Raw genomic sequence first — 19,885 nt, forward strand, 5'->3', positions numbered from 1 at the left:
TTCCCAGTCAACCTTGAGACAGAGTCACAGACAGAGATAGAAATAGAAATAGACAGATGGGGTAGTGGTGGTGGAGGGTGGCAGCATTGGTACCAACATCACTAGAGCGTTAGATTTGGTGGAGGATAGAAAAGCATCATCAGTGGAGCAAGGGCAAGAGCTTTGAAGAAGAGTGTGATGGGGTGTAACGAGACAGATGAGCTATGAATGGCCAAAATAATCTTTCAATTAGAAAATAATGTCATTAGAAAAGTGTATTGTGCAAAGAAAAGTGCATGGTAAAGAAAAACATACATTTAGTAATACTAATGGTGACAGCACATTTTTTTGTGGATATAATTTTATTGATGGAAATAAAAACAAGCTTCATCTTGCAATTTTTTGATTCCAGTTATTATACATATGTGCTGAAAATACGGGGTAATTGGAGCTGAACACAGTGCGAACAAAAATGCTCCCTGTCATTTGTGCTCCCCAAATAAATATAGCCAGTGTTTTTCTTGTTTAGATATAAAAACTTCCATGCAAAGAAATTAGATATTGAGACATCAATAGCAAAATACCTTCCCTTTCCAAACCAATACAATCAGTCAGCCATCCACTTCAGTTTACCCTCACCTTATTTCTAAGAGCATAGTTGTAACTCGAGCTTCGGCACAAGAAATCATACCTCGATCTTTGTAGAAAAATAAATATACAATTTGTTAACAGAGTCACGGTTGCCAGGTTAGATGAGTTGAGTTAATGCACTGACGTTCTAGCTGTCATCCTTGGCTAAATGTTTTCTGGCAGATGAATAGGGTGCACTTTCAGTCTTTGTATGTTTACATTACATTTAATTATTTTGAGCTGATTGATTGTAAGGTGAGCACCTTGCTCACATCCTACTATTCCATGAAATATAGAACAAATGAGGAAAACATGGAAATGATTTTTAAAGAACGAACAAGAGGCATCCCTTTCTAAAACTAGCAAGCTGTTACTCTTCATCCTCTGCTCGCAATTTGAGAAGGGTGTTCAGATATTTGATAATTAAAAGAATCTGAATGCAGCTCAAAGTTTATTTTGCATATGAAATGTCTGGACTGGATCTATCAGTGCTCACATAAGAAACATTACTTTATTACTATGGTTGCACAAACAGTATTTAAACCTTTTGATGTGAGGAGGGAAATTTCAGGGATGATGAAATGCATCTAAATACTTTAAATAAAGCTTTCTGTACCAGGCAAGCCCATCCTGTGCAAAGCAAGGCCATGTCATGACTAAGTCTGAAACATACAAAGCAATAATTTTGAGCCATGGAAATACAATTGTCTTGGCTTGAAAATAAAATGTGAATTAAGCCTGCAGTATTTGTGCAAGACTAGTATTAATGCTTTGAGCTGGCCAAACAGAAATCCAGCTGTTTTTCTTAAATGGCTCATTGTTAAAATTGTGATCAGAATTTATAGTCTTGGTTTGCTTGTTACTCAGCTTGTATATGTGATTTGTTGCTGTATTTTTTACCTTTCACAACACTTACACATCATAATATACTTTAGATCTACTTAGGAACTTTCTAAGAAAGACATACTGCACTTCTGTATTTGACAGAAATATTGCTATTGCCAGCTGCAAGAAGAGTGTCATTCCAAATACTGTGAGAAAATATTTTTATTAGGTCTATAACTATAATTAACTGTAATTAGCTTAAATTAGCTTTAACGTATTGTGCGTGTAATAGAAATCTATGGTTGAGAGTAGCAAACGAGATTTTTGTTGATTCAGAAATGTCACAAATAATTGTTAGGTAGGTAACGTCTTCTGTGACATTTCTTTCATGTGTGAGGTATTTCATTTTGGAATGGAGCTGTGAATTTGCAGCTTGAACATCAGCCAGATGTTACAGTGTGTGTGCGTTTCACTTTACAGCTGTGTCTGCCTCTATTGTAAGCTAAGAAGCAGGGGACTCTGGGCTGGGAGTCTGGGAGAGCGGCGGTGGTTTGAAAGACGTATATGAGCTATATGAGCTTGACAATGATGGACTTGAGTGATGGATTGTGGGTTGGTTGGTCTCCATGACAACAGCAGACACCATGGAGCACTCATACCCTCTGTTGTGTTTGGACAATGTTCCCGGCTCTTCAGACTCGGGATTGTCACCTGGCAAAAAACATCATAGCTTTGAAGTTAAATTCCAATCAAAATATCACCGCATAGATTTGTCTAGTTGCATGAAGGAAAATGAATAATTACACTGTCTGAAAAGATGAATGCCGGGACGGTTATGTCAGCTGTAGTTACCTGTTTCTGAAGAGCAGGATGGGCAGACAGCTCTCCTGGGACAGCCCATAGCAGGGATGACCATTCCTTCCACACCGTTTTCTACCACCATGTAGAACTGCAGATTCATACAGTAATTCATAAAGAGCTTTATGAGTTTCTATATGCATTTTTACTTTTTTAACTATTTGTTATCTTGTCATGGTGTCGCCAACTAGCCAAATTAGATAATACTGTCTTCTTCCTCTTTTATACAAACTTTTATGTAATGTATAAGTTGAGTTTGATTTAATGCTACTGAATTCGTATTGATGTGAATGGAAGTTAACTAGTATGATATGCAAAGACTGCAAGGATCACATAAACCTTTGGTCCATTTCATGACTTCCTATGCTTAAAGATGTATTTATGGCACAGCGTAGTGACGAAGGTCCTACCCGAGGCACGCTGGTGGTAGTGGACTCCGACATGCTCTCATCTGTCACGCTGGTCTCACTCACATTATCCACCGAGGGCTGCTTGTGGAAGAATTTCCTAGCTCTGTGTGGAAGACGGTAAAAACACACATGCGGTATTCAAATTATTTATTGAACCCAAGGGTCCTCAAACTCACTCAGCACAAATTAACGTAAATATTCACAGACTCACGTGGCACTGACATGGTTATCAAGTTGAGGGATGGCCCTCACGCAAATTCTACATGGTTGGAAATATAAAATTGACCTGTGTTCGGTTAACAGTGTATTGCCCTCCGCCTTTACCTTCACACACACATTTTGTGTAAAAGCATACACCAGTCTGTGTTCTGACCAGAAGCTGCAGAACATTACAGATGTTTCAATAGCTTTCAGTAGTTTTTGACCACAAGACATAAATTTGGGTTTCTTGATAAATCACTCACTTTTTTTTTTTAACCCATATCGCTGTGTACTGTACGATGCTTCGCATGCATGTGTGTGTGTTGCAGAGGAAACTAAACCACCAGACTCAAAAACTGCGCAAGTGCACTTGCAGTCAAGTGCAGAAGGCAATTTGAGACAAAGCTATTGGCGGCCATGTAGCGTTTCCACTGGGGTCATACCTCAGCGGCTCCATTTTGTAGCTGAGAAATGACCTATTTTTATGTGTAATTGCTGTGGAACAAGCTAAACCAAGCATGTAATTGAAAGCGTGCCACTTCCACAGGGGAACCAAGACTCCGAACGTTAGGATGTAGTAGGTGGAGAGGGGGGGTGTGCTTTGTGAGTCAAAAGAGTGGAGAATGCCAGCAGCCTTGTCTGTAAGCCAGCGAAACACCCGTAAAACAAATCAGCTACTTAGAGACAGCTCAGGTGGAAATAAAAGGGAGGAGGGATTACAGTAGTTTACGTATGCTCCTCTCAGCTAACCAGGGTTGCGTGCCGCCATTCGTTCCACCGGTGATCTGCTCTGCGACCCACTGCTGTCATGCTGAGACACCTACATTACACGGCTCATGCCACCCTGGGTTTGATAGACACCTCTAAATGCTGTCAGCTCATTTATTGCTGGAGCAGCTCCTCCCTGGCTATCTGTGCTGCCCTATGCTCCCAGGACATATGTTCAGATTTACACCGCGGAACTATTCCCAGATTATCATGATTTGTTTGCCATTAAGGTGGAAAAGCCTATAAAACCCACTTAAGACCATAACAAGACTCTAACCTTTTTAATAAAACCATTAGGAATTGAACTCTTGGGGACATTGGTTTTAATTTATGCTATTTTTAGGGATAACAGTTGTGGAATTTCCTACATATGGAATATAGTTTTAGCAAATGGTTAAATTTTTCTTAAAGGCCGAATATTGAACATTTTAGCGGGGAAAATATTTCACACTTGTCCCTTTTCCATTGCACATTCTTTGAGTCTTTTGCTGTAAATGAAGCATCATGTTCTGGTTTGAATAGATTTCTCTCCCTTCTCCGCTCAATTCTGCTGTTGTTCGTTTTACTTGCCTTTCTTCCGTACATTGTCCTGACTTTGCTTTTTTCTCTTTTCATTTTTGACTTCTCCTTCCAATCTTTTCTTTTTTACTACATTTTCTTCCTCCTATCTGTCTATCATATCCCTTTCATTTTTCCTTGCATCATTTCCCCCTTCCTTCATTTTTACATTACAGTCTTTAATGCTTTGCCCCTAATTTACCACTTCTCACCCATAGCAGTAGGTGACACAGGCGGCGATGGAGAGCAGGGAAACGAGGACCACCATGCAGGCCGCAATGACCACGTTTCTTCTCTTCTCTTCCTCAGCCTGCTGAAGCTCCCACCACTCCAGGTCACTGAACTGACAGCGCTCCCCCATGAAGCCTGATACACAACTGCAACAGGTTCAGCAAAGTCACAAGTTAAAGTTTAAAGTTATACATAAAAGCAAATCTTTTGTGTTCAGCTGTGCCGGCAGGAGTACATGGGAACAGGCAAACAATATAAATATGTAGTTCATTGTCAGAATCTATTATTGACCAAGTAAGAGTGTGCTTTGGAAGAAGTCAGCTTGCATATGACACGTTAAACAGAATAATACATCTCTTTTCATTACATTCTGAACAAATGTTCTGTTTGAGCCTGACTGCAGTTATTTGCTGTTTAACCACAAAATTCATAGCAAAATACATGTTACAGACTTTGTGTAAAGCGTGTGATATACGTAACGAGCTGTAATGTTGAACACTGAAAGGTAGATCACTGCGCGTTATCTATAAAATATATTTAAGTGTCTCTTGTACAGGATCCATCAGAGCTGGATTAAGATCACATTCACAAAATGTTGCTGCTCACCAACTTAAACATGTGTTTTTTTGTTCGTATAATGTCATATTGCTCATACACAAAAAGGGTAAATTCTGAATTGCCTGTCGTACTCTAATAGCCCCTCTGTCATAAGGCAATGGCTTAAATCATGGAGCAACAGTGACACCTACTGCTTGTCAGCTGTAGTAAGTGACAGGAGAGATTAAAGTCAAGACACCAGAAAGCCTGCAGTATGTGGCGCAGGAGGTGTTCTCATACTTTTGAACAGTGTTGGCCTTTTATGATGATGAATTTTATTCCAAAGTGTTTGTGAAGTGCTGCTTGAAAAGGAAAATGCTTCCCAGGGTACACGTAGATATTCCCATGGTTACAGTTTGCTGCATATTTTAGTGTGCAACTGATCAATGTAAACTCTCTGAAAACAATGAAGAGCAGCTTGTTATTGACCTCATCTACTGTAAAACAGATGGCTAAATTATGTCGGTTTGAGAAGCGAGCATCGTTCACACGCTCTTCCTCTGAACATGAGGCAGCAGTAAACTGTTAAACCCGGAGGTCAGAGGTCATACTGAAGGGGGTTACACAGAAGAGGGGTTGTTTACTTGCAAGCATAGGACTCCATCTCAGGAAAGTAGAAGCAGACACCCTGGTACAGACAGTAGGTCTCATGGGTGGAGGGGCAACTCTCTACCAGGTTAGTGTTATGGTGCGGAGTGGTGACATCTGCAGGGCTGCTGGTCGTCACCCATGGCATTGTGGTCTCCAGCTCTTGAGAGGATTAGGGATATACTTTCATTAAATTCGACAAATGTACAATAAGGCACTGTTAATTTTAATACCTATAATTATAGTCTTCTCCTTAGAATACTTGTCTTCCTTTGAAGTGACTTATATAAACACTGTACTCCATGTATAATGAAAGGGATTATGTTACATCCCAGTAATGATAGATACTTGGGTGGCACTAGTGTTAGCGATACTGATTCATCCTGGATATAAGCCTCCACTTTACTGTTTTTCAGCCTAATCTCTCACCACTTGAAATAGTACACATGATGATCAGTAGTGAGAGAATGTACACTAATCCTGTCTTCAGTAACACAGTTTTTTTTCCTAATATTCTACGTGTAACCGTGGTACTTAGAATTGTATGTGCAGTAAGTAGTCGAGACACACCTCGACATGTCTTGCCAGTGCCGTGGTATCCAGCCTGGCACTTGCAGAGATACCTTCCCACGGCATTTTGGCATTCTGCATTTTTGTCACATTTGTGAGTTCCCTGTTTACACTCATCGATATCCAAAGCACAAGGAGAAGGTACCTACATTTTTTTCCAGTATTAAAAATAGCAAAACTTGCTAGCAGCTCATGAAAACAAAGATTTTGTTCAACGTTACAATGAAAGTATTGTTTTATCCACCTGCATGTAGAGAAATCTAACAAACACTGAGAAAGTAAGTAAGTAAATAGTAATTTGAATTATTGGAGGAGTTTTTATTTTTTGGCTTTTAGGCATTATGGCATTAGCTCCTGTCGCTAATGTTTATCTTAAATGTTGTGATTATCTTTGCTTCCAGTGCACCTCTGTGAAAAGTTCCATTCCCAGCGCTGTCACCTATGCCAAAACGTTCAATTTAAAGCCCTGAGATGAAAGTGTCTCTGTATCAAACGTAATCCCATAAGCTTTCTGCAGGATATGTTACTTCATCCCATACACATTTACAGTACAGGATCAGAAATACTCACCCACACACAAGTGTCCATCACCTGTATAACCTTCCAGACATAGACAGGATGGGCTGCCAGCGTTCAGCAGGCACTGTGCATTTACATCACAACGAAGTGAGTAACACTCATTCTGGTCTGACGGAGAAGGGGACGTACGGAATCACAACATTTAGTTAGAGTAAGATCTTTGATCGGAAGAACTACCAGTACTTTGCTTTTTAAGAGTACGCTGTTACCTGAAACCATCTTGTCTGTGAAGAGAGTTGACTCACTGTCCACTTCAGAGTCTAAATTAGCCTCCACCTCATCAGTTGACAGCCCGGGTATCGTCAGGGGTGTGCTCTCATCGTTGAGTGTTTTGTTTTTTAGAGACGTTAAATCAGTGGATTCACGGTCTCCAGATTCTACACAATGAATGCATGTGGTTAACATAGACATTCACCATTAGACCGTTTTACTTCTTAGCTGATGCAGATGTGTTTGCACCTCAAGTAGTTTATCTTAAAATGAATCACCTGCTGTTCCATTCGAAGCATCAGCAGGCAAGCAGCTTTTTCCATCAGCTGATAGGACGTAATGTGCCAGACAGGAGCAGTGGGCGAATCCCAGTTTGCTTTCACACACCTGGGTACAACCTCCATTCAGGTGAAGGCAAAGGTCTGCCCCTGAAGATGCAAAATGACAAGAGGAAGCCCGATCATGGATTTTAAAGATGTTTGGATTTTTTGTGTCTCATTTGTTTAGATGTTGCTGTACTACCCATATTTATTTCACTTGCTTGACAGCTTAATTTAGAAACTTGTTTAGTCAGCGTTTTGCATAGGAAATAATTTTTAATCTTTGTAAACACTAGTGCTAACAGTCAAAAGCAGAATATATTATCCCAAACTAAAATCTGTCAACTGGAGATCATTTTGCTATCCTTTGGTTTTGCTGATGCTAGAATTGCTAAATGTAGTGTTGAATCCCTGCTGTCTCTCTCTACCTGGTTTAGCAAGGGGATGAACCACCACAATGGATGCCGGTTGGACCATGTTGCCATGGATACGTTGCAGCTTTTTCCCGGTCCGCTTGTGTATGCTCCTCAGCAGCCGGTGCTCCCGATCAGATATCCACAACCTGTCCTCAAACACTGCAAGATCAAAAGGTCGACCTGTGTGAATCGGAATAGAGGGAAAAGACCTGCATTCAGTCAGCGCTTTTAGGTGAGAACTGTTCAGTATCTTGTGTTCATACTGTCATAGGGACTACCATGAAAGCAGAGACACTGATTAACATGTTTTTTTTGTTTTTTTTTTGGACAGTTATCTGGGACCTCAGTGAACGAGAGTGCACACAAATTTTCATTTCTTCTCCTTGTATGGCTGCTTTAAGACATCCCAAGTTCAGTTAAGGTGTGAGCCTTAGCTTAAGTTTGTCTGACAGCTCTGTTTTAGTCACACCAAAATGCACATTATCAGCTGAGGTTAGCATCTACTGTTTACTTTACCTTAATGACAAGCAAATCTTTCTGTGGTTATACTGTTATGATCCCGCTTTTTGTTAATACAGTGAACTTGTGCATGTGTGTCACAGAAGCCTCACCTACTTGGTTCTCTGACAGGACCTGTCGATCTGAACCATCCAGGGCAGCTGTCTCCACCAGGCCCGTCCTCTGGTCGCACCAGAACAGACGCTCCTCGGTGAAATCGATGGTCAGGCCGCTTGGTGACACAAGGTTGGTGCTAGCAATGATGGTGCGGTCTTTCCCTTCCAAGGAGGCGCTTTCCACGACAGGATGGGTGCCTATATCAGTCCAGAACAACTTCCTCCAAAATTAAAAAGAATCAAAGACAGCAGTGTCAATTTGGCATCAGAGATTTATCATTTCCACAGAACCTCCAGTGTCTTCATGATCAAAAATATTGTATTGAAGCAAACTTTCAAGTTTTGAAGCTGCTTATTGAGAAAGTAAAAGGGACAATGTCACTACATTGCAAGAACTCAAACATTGTTTTTGTAACAACCCTGGACGTCTTATCTGCCGTCTTTTTGTGAAGTGACCGTTTATTTTTTCTCTCTGGTCTTGATATGAGGCCAACTTGTTATTGAACAGCTCTGGAAATTCAGAAGCACAAGTAATTAGTTTTTCAGTCATGTTTCAGTTCAAGCAGTGGTCAGAAGTTACTGGCCCCACAAAGATTAGCGTCGCCTGTGTCTGAGTTGAACAAATGTAAACTCTGGGCACATCCCCACTCCACCATGGGCAGCCACGCAATATTGTTGCAATGCACCACGTACAAAAGCTGTTCTCCTGTGATAATGTGAATACGCCATGAATCACATGAAGTGTAGCTGCTACTGAGACACTGAAGATTTGTCCCGTTTCCTGAAAGAGTCACATACTGTGCACTGCTGTTTAGTCATGTCTGACTGAATCCTTCTTGGTGAGTTGCCGTTTGTAGTAATTTCTGAAACTAACATGCACATACAACCACACTTACTTTGCCAAAGGATGAACCGCGATTCCTCTTGGTTTTTCCAGCCCTTCACCTATAATGGTTTCTCTGTTCAGTCCAGCCAAGTTGCTGCAGTCAACAGTTGACTGGCTGGAGGACAGAAGGATTGAGAAGTGTAAAACAGAAAACAAAAACCTTATGGATTCTGATATTCTTACTTATTTACTTAAATATACTGTAAAAACAACTTAGGAAATTACTCATAAAGGCCCACTGTGTAGGATTTTGGGGGAATCTATTGGCAGAAATAGAATATATAATATTCATGATTATATTTTCGTTAGCGTGTACTGGACTCGCTGGACCTTTTTAAAACATCAGATAAATGCCCTGTGCATTTATTTAAGGTTGAAAACAGACCAAAAGTAGATGAACAGATCTTAGAAAACATAGAAAAGCAAATGTCCAATATCCTACTCTCTGCAAACACCACGCACCTTTTATCTGTCCAGTACATCCTGCGGTGGACCCAGTCAATGGCCAGTCCTTCTGGAGAGTCCAAACCATCAGAGACAAGAACAGCTCTGGACCCACCGTTCAAATCAACCCGCTCAATTGTCTTCCGGCTTGTACTGGCAAAGTACACCTTCAAAGTACACACAAGAAATATCTAAAGAAATACATTCATATTTAAAAGAGATATGCGGTAAAACATTGAGTATGTTCTGGAATACAAGCATTAAAAAGCAGTAATAATAACCAATAAAAAGAGAAAACATTGGTGAGCCCTACAGTCCATCAAATTACAGTCTCTGTCCACTAGGTGTCACTAGGCATCTTCACCAAAACCTGAATCTGGTCTACCTAACACGAAACTCCTGAGACCTTACATTAGTTCATATTCTGCTCCGATGTTTAAAAATCTGAAACAAAACAAAGATAAAGGAGGTTTTCCTCTTACATCGCTCTGCACAGGGTCATAGTCCAAAGCTATGATGGTTCCTCTGGGCTCCTCCACAAGGGTTTGATCCCCAGTGCCATCAGGATTAATTTGCCGGACATCCACTAGATTGGCAACTAGTAGATAAGGTGGTGGTCCTGAACAATCAGAATACATTATTTTATGATAAGATGTACTGTGGTAGAAGTGAACACAGTAAACTTGAAATTAGCATTTTACCGTGTTATTTTTACCTTTATTTAAACTGGTGTGTGTGTTTGTGAAACAGTAAGACAGACTGTAAGATTAGATAGATGCAGAGTGTTTGTCTGTGTGGGCTTAACCATCTCAGCTGACTGTGTTGCCATGGTATGACTCACCAGGCGCAATGCAGCGCTTGCCATCTTGGTGGAGCTGGTAGCCAGGCAAACAACCACACTGCCACCCACTGGGGGTGACGGGAGAACAGAGCTGACTGCAGCCCCCTCTGTCTGCAGACGAGCAGCCTGCAACGGCGACACACACAGATGAGCTTCTGTTCTTCACATAGAGGCCCCATTTTCTAACTTTCTAACGGGACTCAGCCCCATAAAGTGTGTTTAATGTAATTCTACTTATTACTGGAAATACAAAATGAGAATGTGATGAAGACAATTTCCTGATTTCTCTATGATGGGACAGTAACACGGAAGCTATGTTTTAAATTCTTATTTAATTATTCAGGCTAAATACTTGAGAAAGGCAGCTTTCTTGACAGCATTTCCTCTGGTTGTAGAGGGAGGAAGTGTTCCATATGCATGCATTACATACCAGGGAGCTGCCTTGAATCACTGACAAAGGAATACTTCTTTTAAGCTGACAAAATGTGCAAGAATTCTAATGATCTAGGCAAATAATAAAACCTCCGTCTTCACTGATGATGTCTTACTCTACACTGATTTCATCACTTGTATGATCACTAGCCGAGCAGTAATGCAGAGCTTCCTGGTTACTGAACTGCTGCGCTGTCAGGCTTTTGATCATCTGACCTCAGTTTGACCACCTTGAGCCAGCGCTTACTTCCAGGATATTTAGACAGCTAGAGATAATCCAATAGCTACAATATCTGTTATCTTGCTCAGTTTATCAGATGACCACCCATCTGACATCCCTCACTACTGCAGCGTATACCTTAATGTTATTAGTTCAGTTGTTTGTATTATTATAGTTTGTTTATATTTCTGGAATGTTTATAATTAAGCATGTACTTTCTAAACTGATGTATTTGTGAAAACTTATACACTATTGACAATTTTTCAATTTTCCCTTTTTTTTTTTTTTTTTTTGATAATTTACATAAAACTCTAAATATTCGATAGATTTTAGTGTCAGAAGAAACAGCTGATAAAGTGTACTATAGTCCATACCAGTGCAGGCTTGTCCATCCTCCTGTAGTACAGATCCCTCAGGACAAACACAGACAGCACCCTCGTCTGTTGTCAGGCATCCATGGCCACACCTGCTGATGTTGCCTTCACATGGTACGATCTCTGATTGTGGAAAGAAAATGTATATCTTCAAACCCTGTTCCTTTCCATTGTTTTATTAAATGTACAAATCTGGTCAATTAAAGCTATGCGAGTTAAACCCACAGAAACGGAAATGTCATACAACGGTCCATTAAGGGTCAAGCTCAAAGGGATGTTACATGTTCAAGAGTTTTCCAGGTTATTTTGGGGCTCAGCAGGTTGTAGATTCAAACAGAGCCAGATGGACTACAAGCTTCTTACGCCCTTCTCTGGTGAAATCCCATTCTGAAGGCAGCCCTAACCCTATCAGGATAGGCGAAAGTGTGATGAGAATGCAGTCAAAGGGCAAACAGTGAGGTAATGTTAGCTCACAGGAGTGTGGTATCTCCTGCACCTGTTAATATGGGCCATGTACACAGAGGCCGCTCATACAGATGTGAATCTAATGTGAAAGAGCTACAGTATCTGTTACTGTTTCACCCACTCAGTACTGTACTTTGGACAAATGATAAAATGAAAGACAACGTGAGATATAATTAGATTTTGCTCTAAAAATTAAATTAATATGGAGCTAAAAAAAATGGACAACCTGCTGTTTTTATTTATGTATGTTTTGGAAATATTTTTTTCCCATTTGTTCCTATTGAGTCAAAAACAAAAGACCTAAACAGCCCGGCTAGATCCTCCTCCATGTATGTAATCTCTGTCATCTCCATTGTCTAGCCTGTTGGCTGCATGTTTGTTTTCTTCTGGACCTTTGCAAAGGTTGTCTGCTAAACGGCTTAGACAGACAAAGCTGCTGACCAGATATGTTCCCTATTGCAAATGTCACCTCATCATCTAATCTCATTGTGTATGTGAGCCATCGCTGGTTCTCTTGGCCTCATAGCTGTGAGATTAGAAGAGAAGAGATTAGGATGTGTCCATAATGTGTTTTAATACATTACAACGTTAATCACTGTGTAGACACGATGATATCAGGGCAAATTCACCAGCAATTTAGAAAAAAATATATAAATAACAAAAAAGCACCAAATCCTTGACAAAATACAGTTTTGTCCAGTTTGTTTAAGTTAATAAGTTTCTATACATTCCCTCGTGACTGCAATGCATACGTCTGTGCCAAAATATTAGATTGTCTGAGGTATCTGTTCACTTAAAAAGAATGTGTTGTTATGCTTGCAGACAACAGGCCTGCATTATGACAGAGAGGAATGAGCAGACAGGCTGACGTAGAAAAGCTATATGGAATACCTGGATGAAGGAAACAATCAAAATGTCTCCAAATAGCATATGTTTTAGCGTTTGTTATCAGAAAACTGGATGATATATTGGTCTAATCCAACAAATAAATTGTAACAACTTTTACTGACTTTAATGAGCCATCGCTGCTTCCATCTACCTCACGGCGCCCCTCCGCCTCAGTACTGCTAGACCTTTAGTGACAAAGTGTCAGTGTTTTGACCCAAGTAACCTGACACACCATTGGCTGCTCGCATACGTCTAGTCAAGGGTGTCTAGCATTTGACCCAGCCTTTTTATTGGCTGTGCAGGGTCAAAGTAGTGTCTGGGGCACAAATGCCACCTTTCATAGCACCACAAAAAGAAGAGGATCTAATTTGAATCCAGAGCCACGTTCATTATGCCGACCAAAACCAACTGCAAGTGTGGCCTTTTTTAAAAAAAAAATAAAACCCAAATCTTATTTCACTGAATATGAATTCTGCAGCTCAACTCAGACCAGGATGCTTCAGAAACACAGAAAATTAAGAAAAAAACATCAACATTAACATGTTTTCACTGTACCTTGACATGTCTTCCTGTCTGGTAGGAGGGCATATCCTTTAGGGCAGGTACAGAAATAGGAGCCTGGGATGTTTTCACAGCCGAGAGAGCAGCCGTGGTTCCAAAAGGCGCATTCATTCACATCTATGGCACAGAGAAATATAATGATACAACCGTTCTATGATATTTTACTTTATGCTGTTATTTTAATGTCTTTTCATGCTTTATTTCTACTTTGCCGTCGTGTGTGTGTGTGACATGGATACCAACCTTCACAGTGTGTGCCTTGCTTACTGAGAACAAAGCCTTCACTGCATTGACATGTCCCTTGCTCAGCTAGACTTGAACACACATTCACACAATTTCCACTCTGTTCGTCACAGCCTGTTTGAAAAGGTTAACAGCAATTTATTACTAAAACATTGTCATTTGAGTCATATCTAAAATAGCTTAAATAGAAGTGCTAAGTGTAACCTGGAAATGATGACTGGGAGGCTGCCATTGGCTGGTTTAGGAGATGCACCACCTTAATATCAACTGGGGGTTTTGCCATTGGTTTTATGTTAACATTCAATGGCTGTCCCCCGGCGTATTTGTTGACTTGTTTTATAAGACGAGATTCAGCATCAGTGTAGTACAGGTGCTCCAGAAAAACTGATATCCCCAGTGACTGAGACCTGATCAAAGGAGACAGAAGCAAACATGTTTCATCCCAGTTTACTTAACGGAAAGATGCAAACAACAATAAAAAGACGAGTGAATAATCGGAATACAGCAAATGCTCACCGAAGTGGCTGATCGATGATGTGCAGGACGTTCCCGTCGTAATCACAAGAGGCAATGGCACTTTCTCCTTGCAGACCAAACTGAACCCAGAACAGTCTTTTCTCCTCCCGGTCAATCGACAGTGCTGTCAGTTGCTCTGCTATCTTAATAAGTGTAGTTTTGGTGTGGCCAGTCACATCAGACCGCTGGATGCTTGGAGTCATGCCACCAGACAGCCAAAATAGAAACCTGCACAAGACAGTATATGTTTTGAAGTGAGGAAGGGCTTTGCAGTGATCTAATCCCAAATTTCTTCTAGATTTTTGGAAGTTATTTATTCACTTTATGTGTTCATCAGTTGCACAGATGGTAAGATGCTTGTACTAATGTTCCTGTTTGGACATTTCTTCATGTGCATGCTAACATCCCCCTCAAATCTGCAGCTTCATAATGTTTTTGCCTTGTAGTCATATTTCGATAATATTTAATAAATTGTAAGACAGCCCATAGACATGTATGGAAGTAATTTGAAAGTTGATTTAAAACATACCCTTGGCATTTCATTATCATGCAGAAATATTCTAAAATGCTAATGTAAATTCTTCCCTGTCATGACTCACTTTCGCATATCCACTTGTCAGTTTACTGAACCAAAATGCAATACATCTTTGACCACAGATTGGTGGTATGTGAAAGTCAGTCTGTCATTTTGCACCTCAGTGCCAGCCATGCTTGATGGAGAGAGATGAAACATTTATAGTAACACAAACAAACTGTCAGGGATCTGAACTGTGTGAGGAGTTGTATAAGAGTCATTTGCTCTGCTCCTCTCATCTTTTCTTTAAATAAATGCAATGTCATTTCACTCATCCCATAATCCGCCCACACGACAAAAGAAGTGCCACCATGACAGTCATGAAAGTTTAATGCAGAATGGATTACCTGTTAGTGGGGTCAACCGTTATAGAACTTGGCTGGGTCAAGTGTCTTAAGAGAGTCCTTTCATTTTTCCCATTTATGTCCATTCTCTTGATCTTTCCCTTTTCTCTACTTGTCCAGTATACACTGTTCTGAATCCAGTCCAGCGCAAGGCCCGAGATGTGTTTGTCAGATGAAAACAGTTTCTGGAACACAAACATTCAAATTAACATTTTATTAATTGACTCTGAGACCAATGCATTATTGTTGAAACTCAGGAAAGACAAACTGAGTATAAGAGTTTGGGTCTTTTCAGGAAAGATCTCTTTGACTTTGTATTTTTTAGAGTAGTTAAATAATCACCTGTCTGTGTGCTCCTCTCACTGATGCTTTGTAGATGACCCCAGTGTGTTTGTCAGCCCAGTAAACTTTCGCTTCTCTGAAATGAAAGTCGAGCAGAATAGAACTCCCCACACCAGCCACAAGCCGCCTCTGGTTCTTCCCATCAAGGTCCATCCGATGAATGGCTTTACCATGGCCGAATATCAGGAAGGGTGGTGAAGCTTAACAAAATGAAACATCACATGCCTTTCACAAATCTCTTAAATTCAGTCATTTGAAGGCCCTTAAACACAGCACAGGTCATTTAAAAGCCTCATATTTGTACACAATGTTACAGTTAAAAGGCAGGGTGTCCAAAGGGTTCTACTTGACTATTAACAGTGAAGGAGCTACAGTACTACAAACCACGACTGACCCTCGTTTCAGGTGTATTTGTACCAGGATTTGTCAAGATGTACAATATTAGCAGGGCTGAAACTAAATTATTTTCATCATTGATGTAATATGATAGTTATTTTCTCAATAAATTATTTAGTCTACATTTAGTCTTGTTTTGTCCAACCAACAGTCCAAGAGCCAGAGACATTCAAGTAACAGTCGTATATGCCAATTAAACGTGTCAGATCCTCTCCTTTTGAGAAGCTGAAGCCACAAAATATTGAGAATTTTTGTTGAAAAAATAACTGAAATGGTTAATGGATTATCAAAATAGTTGCTGATTAATTTTCTGTTGATCGATTAGTCAACTAAACCTTGCAGCTCTTCGCTAACTGCTTTACAACAGCATATATGTTCATTTTAATATTTTGAATTGTGTACGAGTTAATGGGTGCAGGTTCTTGATGCGTGTGAAAACTGCTATAATACAGTATATGCTTGTTCTTGTTTTAACTAAATGAATCCCAGGGGCAGGTGGGTGTGTAACTATGGCACCATTTAACATTTCAATAGCTGCTTTTTCCCTCTTTGTGTCAAGCTGCAATTGTAGTTTGTCAAATTCTCTGATAAAAAGCCCTTTCATGGCTGTAATGGCATGACGTTCAAGGCAGACTCAGCTGCTTCTGAATAAAACATCGTCCCTCAGCAACAAATAGTGCTTGGACTATACTTTGACTCTGACAAGACTCTGCAATGAATGAAGTTCAAGGCTGAAATGATGAGTTTTACTTTCTCTCACAGGTTTCTGCTTTAGCACAAAACATTATCACAAATTTCTGATGAACATAAGCAGTAAAAAAGTGACATTTGTAAAAGAATGCATACATGTCCGTTCTTGGAAACACTGAATTAGATTTCATAGCACATAGATTCTGTTTGGTCTGAAGCCTGTTAAACCTTGACAAACTGGGCTGTGAGGTGATCTGTGTTCACTGTCTGGATTACTATTGATAGAAGGCGCTCTGGTCTATCATGGTAATAACACTGTCATGTGCAACCATGGATACCGCTCTTAACTCTGTGGAATGAAGAAAACAATGAGCAACACCAGACAAACAACATAATGAAATGTATGTCTCTCAGATGGCCACTGGTGCTGAGTTGCTAGGAGGCATCCCGATGAATCATTAATTGACAAGTTCACATGGTGGTCAACATGATTCTTGACCTAGTAAGCTTGGCTCATTGGATGTTATTGGGAATAGATGTACTTTCAAACATTTCTCCTTTTACAATTACAAAAACCCATAAATGAGTAAGGATTTTTTCAATCTGGCAGCAAAGTGACACAAAGACAGTCACTTAGTTAAAATTACTTAATTAGATATTCAGTTATTTGAAATGGCCTCATCTGGTTATACTGTCTGTATTGGAATTGCCAATGAGCTAATGGGAAATCACTCTATATGGCGATATTACTATACAAAATTACTTGCAGTATACCATTATAGAAGTCTACATTCACATCAACCACCTCTGTGTTTTGAAGAATATTTTTCAGCATTTCTGCTTTATTTGATAGATAGTAGAGAGGGATGTGATGAAATGCAGCAGTACTGAGGCAGGATTCAAACTCAGACTGCTGCACTAAGAACTCAGACTTGACAGGTGGTGCACGCTTTACCAGGTGCGCGACCTGTGTGCCCCACCCACCCCCACTGACATTATGTTGTTTGTCTGCTGTTGCCCCTAACCCTCACCCTTGGTGTGTTGGGATCACCGTCTTTGCTATTATGACCACAGAAGGTGCTCCTTCAGGCTGCCTTTCATGTAAGACTCCAGGTTCCAGCACTTGCATTGATAAGAATCCACCCTGCTGGAGTGGAGTAGAAACTAAACCAACTCAAAGCATAATGTGCTGTAGCTGACCATGACCTTTTGACCTCTCTGTGGAAGACACAGAATAATGGCTACTGGAAAATACAATTCATTTTACAAAATGTGTAGTAATTTATACTCATGTACATTTAGTTTAGCTTGATGTATACTGACATAAAAGTACACTCTGGCAGTCTGGTCTGACAGAAACTATTCCAACAAGATAACCTTTTGGTCTCAGCGATCACCATCTGTGAGCTTCAGCTGATGTACTTGTGGCATCCCACAAAGAACTTGGGCTCAGGCTGAGATACACCCACTCAAGCCTGGACCAGCTGACTGAATGTTTGCTACAGTGCATTATATTGTCTGCTGAGCCAAGTCCACTTTGCCACATATGCTGCAGAGTGGCTGACTTCTACCTTCTGTTTCTCTGTTACGTGACATTGGCTACTTAGGTAACAGCTACTAGTACAACAATAGTTGTTTACCATATGAAGTCATTTATGGTGTACATCCACATAGAGAGGAGAGGGGGAACCTTTGTGCACAGTGGGATCTCAAGCAGCCAAGAAAAATGCTTGATTTTATATCACTGAAGCAAAAGTCTTGTTGAAATTTGAAGACATACAAACTAGGATATCTAAGTTTACATAATAAACTTCAGGTAATACTAATCCACTTGATATGGATCCAAAGGATTGATAAAATAAAGTGTCAGAGTTAACAAAAACACTCAGGTACATTTAAAAAAAAATGCCTGTGCAGTGTAGCACCCTTCATCTGTATAGATAATATATAGGCATATATTGAATTTCAATCATGTTATGCTATTATCATGCTATTATTTATTTGTGCCTTATGAAAGTCGTTCTTGTCTCCTGGCCAACTTGCCCTGTGATGATGTCGTGTTACTGTGCAATTTCATTAGAAGTATCAACTATACACAGATATACTGTCATTATGACAGGATTATCATCTTAACTCTTTTCTCCACCAAGCATGATAAGTTTCCAAAACAAGCTATACATTTCAGACACACGTGGTTTAAGGACAAGATCACTTATCTCAGTACCATGCATTGGCAATATCGGTCCTTGCAGGAGAGGTGTCAACCAAACTTACCCACACAGCTGTTGTTTCTCCCCGCCCGTGATAGCCGTTCATCCCAACACGCTGTACCGAGGGCCAAGACTCCAGAGCTTTGCACCATAAAATAGATGAGCGCTGCTGTGATCGTTGCAGCGGACATAATCCTGCACTCCGTCCCTTCCTTGGGAGCTGCACTGGTTCACTTTTTCTCAGGCATTCCCACTATTAGCACTGGCACACAAGAAGTCCCCAAAATCAAGCAACTGTTGCTTGTGGACTGTTGGCATCCTTGTCGAAGACAGTGGATCTTTACATGCTGGAAGATGTCACATTAAAGAGAGATGTACCCCAGTGAAAAGATGGAGCGCTCAGAATGAAGAGGGTAATACTGCCAGTGCAAAAAAAAAAAAAAAAAAAACTGTGAGGGATCGTGCTCACTCCCCACTTTGGCCCCAGGCTGCCAGTCTGTTTTGGAAGCAAAGATTGAAATTCCTGACACCCCCGTGGTAAATTTTGCACATGCTAGTCCAGCACTGGAGTAAGATCTCCTTTAAGCTGCAGTCAGTGTCTCAAGCAGAATGTGGAATATGCAAGAAATGAGGCTGAGCTGAAGAAAGTTCCCACATAACAACAACATCTTACCCTCACTCCACCCCTTGACCCATGTCCTTTCTGAATGTGGATGGATGTGTCTGTTTGAGACAGCGTTTTTTTTGTCTGGCAGAGAGAAAGAGACACTCGGGGATGGGCATTGCATATTAGGCTATTAGACTGAACCCTGCAATAAAATAATTATTTATTCATAGTGGAACAAAATTGATCTTTGGACCTCCTTTTGTTTAAGACTATAACACCATTCATAAATGCCGTCCACTTACAGTACAAGTGTAATTTACAAATGCTACACACACAATAGATGCTCTGTTTTGTCTTGTGTGTGTGAAAGAGAAGTCAGTGTGTCAGACTGTCTCCTGTTGAAGTTCATCTGGTTTCCGGGGGAATCGGTAGAATGAGTAATTTAAGGAGAACGGAGGAGGAGTGGAACAGATTATCCCTAAATTGTTTGTCCTCTTT

The 19,885-nt window shown here is 40.4% G+C and overlaps 1 protein-coding gene across 1 annotated transcript; it reads right to left on the minus strand.

The window, feature by feature from the left end:
* Positions 1 to 329: 329 nt before the first annotated feature.
* On the minus strand, positions 330 to 19,201 carry egf (epidermal growth factor). Its single transcript, XM_076739843.1, has 22 exons — positions 18,845 to 19,201; positions 15,485 to 15,684; positions 15,146 to 15,327; positions 14,225 to 14,452; positions 13,913 to 14,115; positions 13,709 to 13,822; positions 13,460 to 13,582; positions 11,552 to 11,674; positions 10,526 to 10,651; positions 10,167 to 10,303; positions 9,703 to 9,851; positions 9,251 to 9,355; positions 8,352 to 8,575; positions 7,753 to 7,920; positions 7,283 to 7,432; positions 7,004 to 7,171; positions 6,786 to 6,902; positions 5,642 to 5,807; positions 4,442 to 4,606; positions 2,703 to 2,805; positions 2,287 to 2,383; positions 330 to 2,145 (listed from the first exon to the last, which is right to left on the minus strand). The coding sequence occupies exons 1-22, from the start codon at positions 18,969 to 18,971 to the stop codon at positions 1,937 to 1,939; spliced, it is 3,384 nt and encodes a 1,127-aa protein (XP_076595958.1). The 5' UTR covers positions 18,972 to 19,201; the 3' UTR covers positions 330 to 1,936.
* Between the last annotated feature and the right edge of the window lie 684 nt (positions 19,202 to 19,885).

The sequence above is a fragment of the Chaetodon auriga genome, chromosome 9 (genome assembly GCF_051107435.1).
Source record: "Chaetodon auriga isolate fChaAug3 chromosome 9, fChaAug3.hap1, whole genome shotgun sequence".
NCBI lineage: Eukaryota > Metazoa > Chordata > Actinopteri > Chaetodontiformes > Chaetodontidae > Chaetodon > Chaetodon auriga.

Coding starts and splice junctions, on each gene's coding strand:
- egf (XM_076739843.1), bottom strand. CDS start 18,971: ATGTCCGCTGCAACGATCACAGCAGCGCTCATCTATTTTATGGTGCAA. Junction 7,433..7,752: donor TCATCCCCTTGCTAAACCAG/GTAGAGAGAGAC, acceptor TTGCATCTTCAG/GGGCAGACCTTTGCCTTCAC. Junction 2,146..2,286: donor ATCCTGCTCTTCAGAAACAG/GTAACTACAGCT, acceptor GTTTTTTGCCAG/GTGACAATCCCGAGTCTGAA.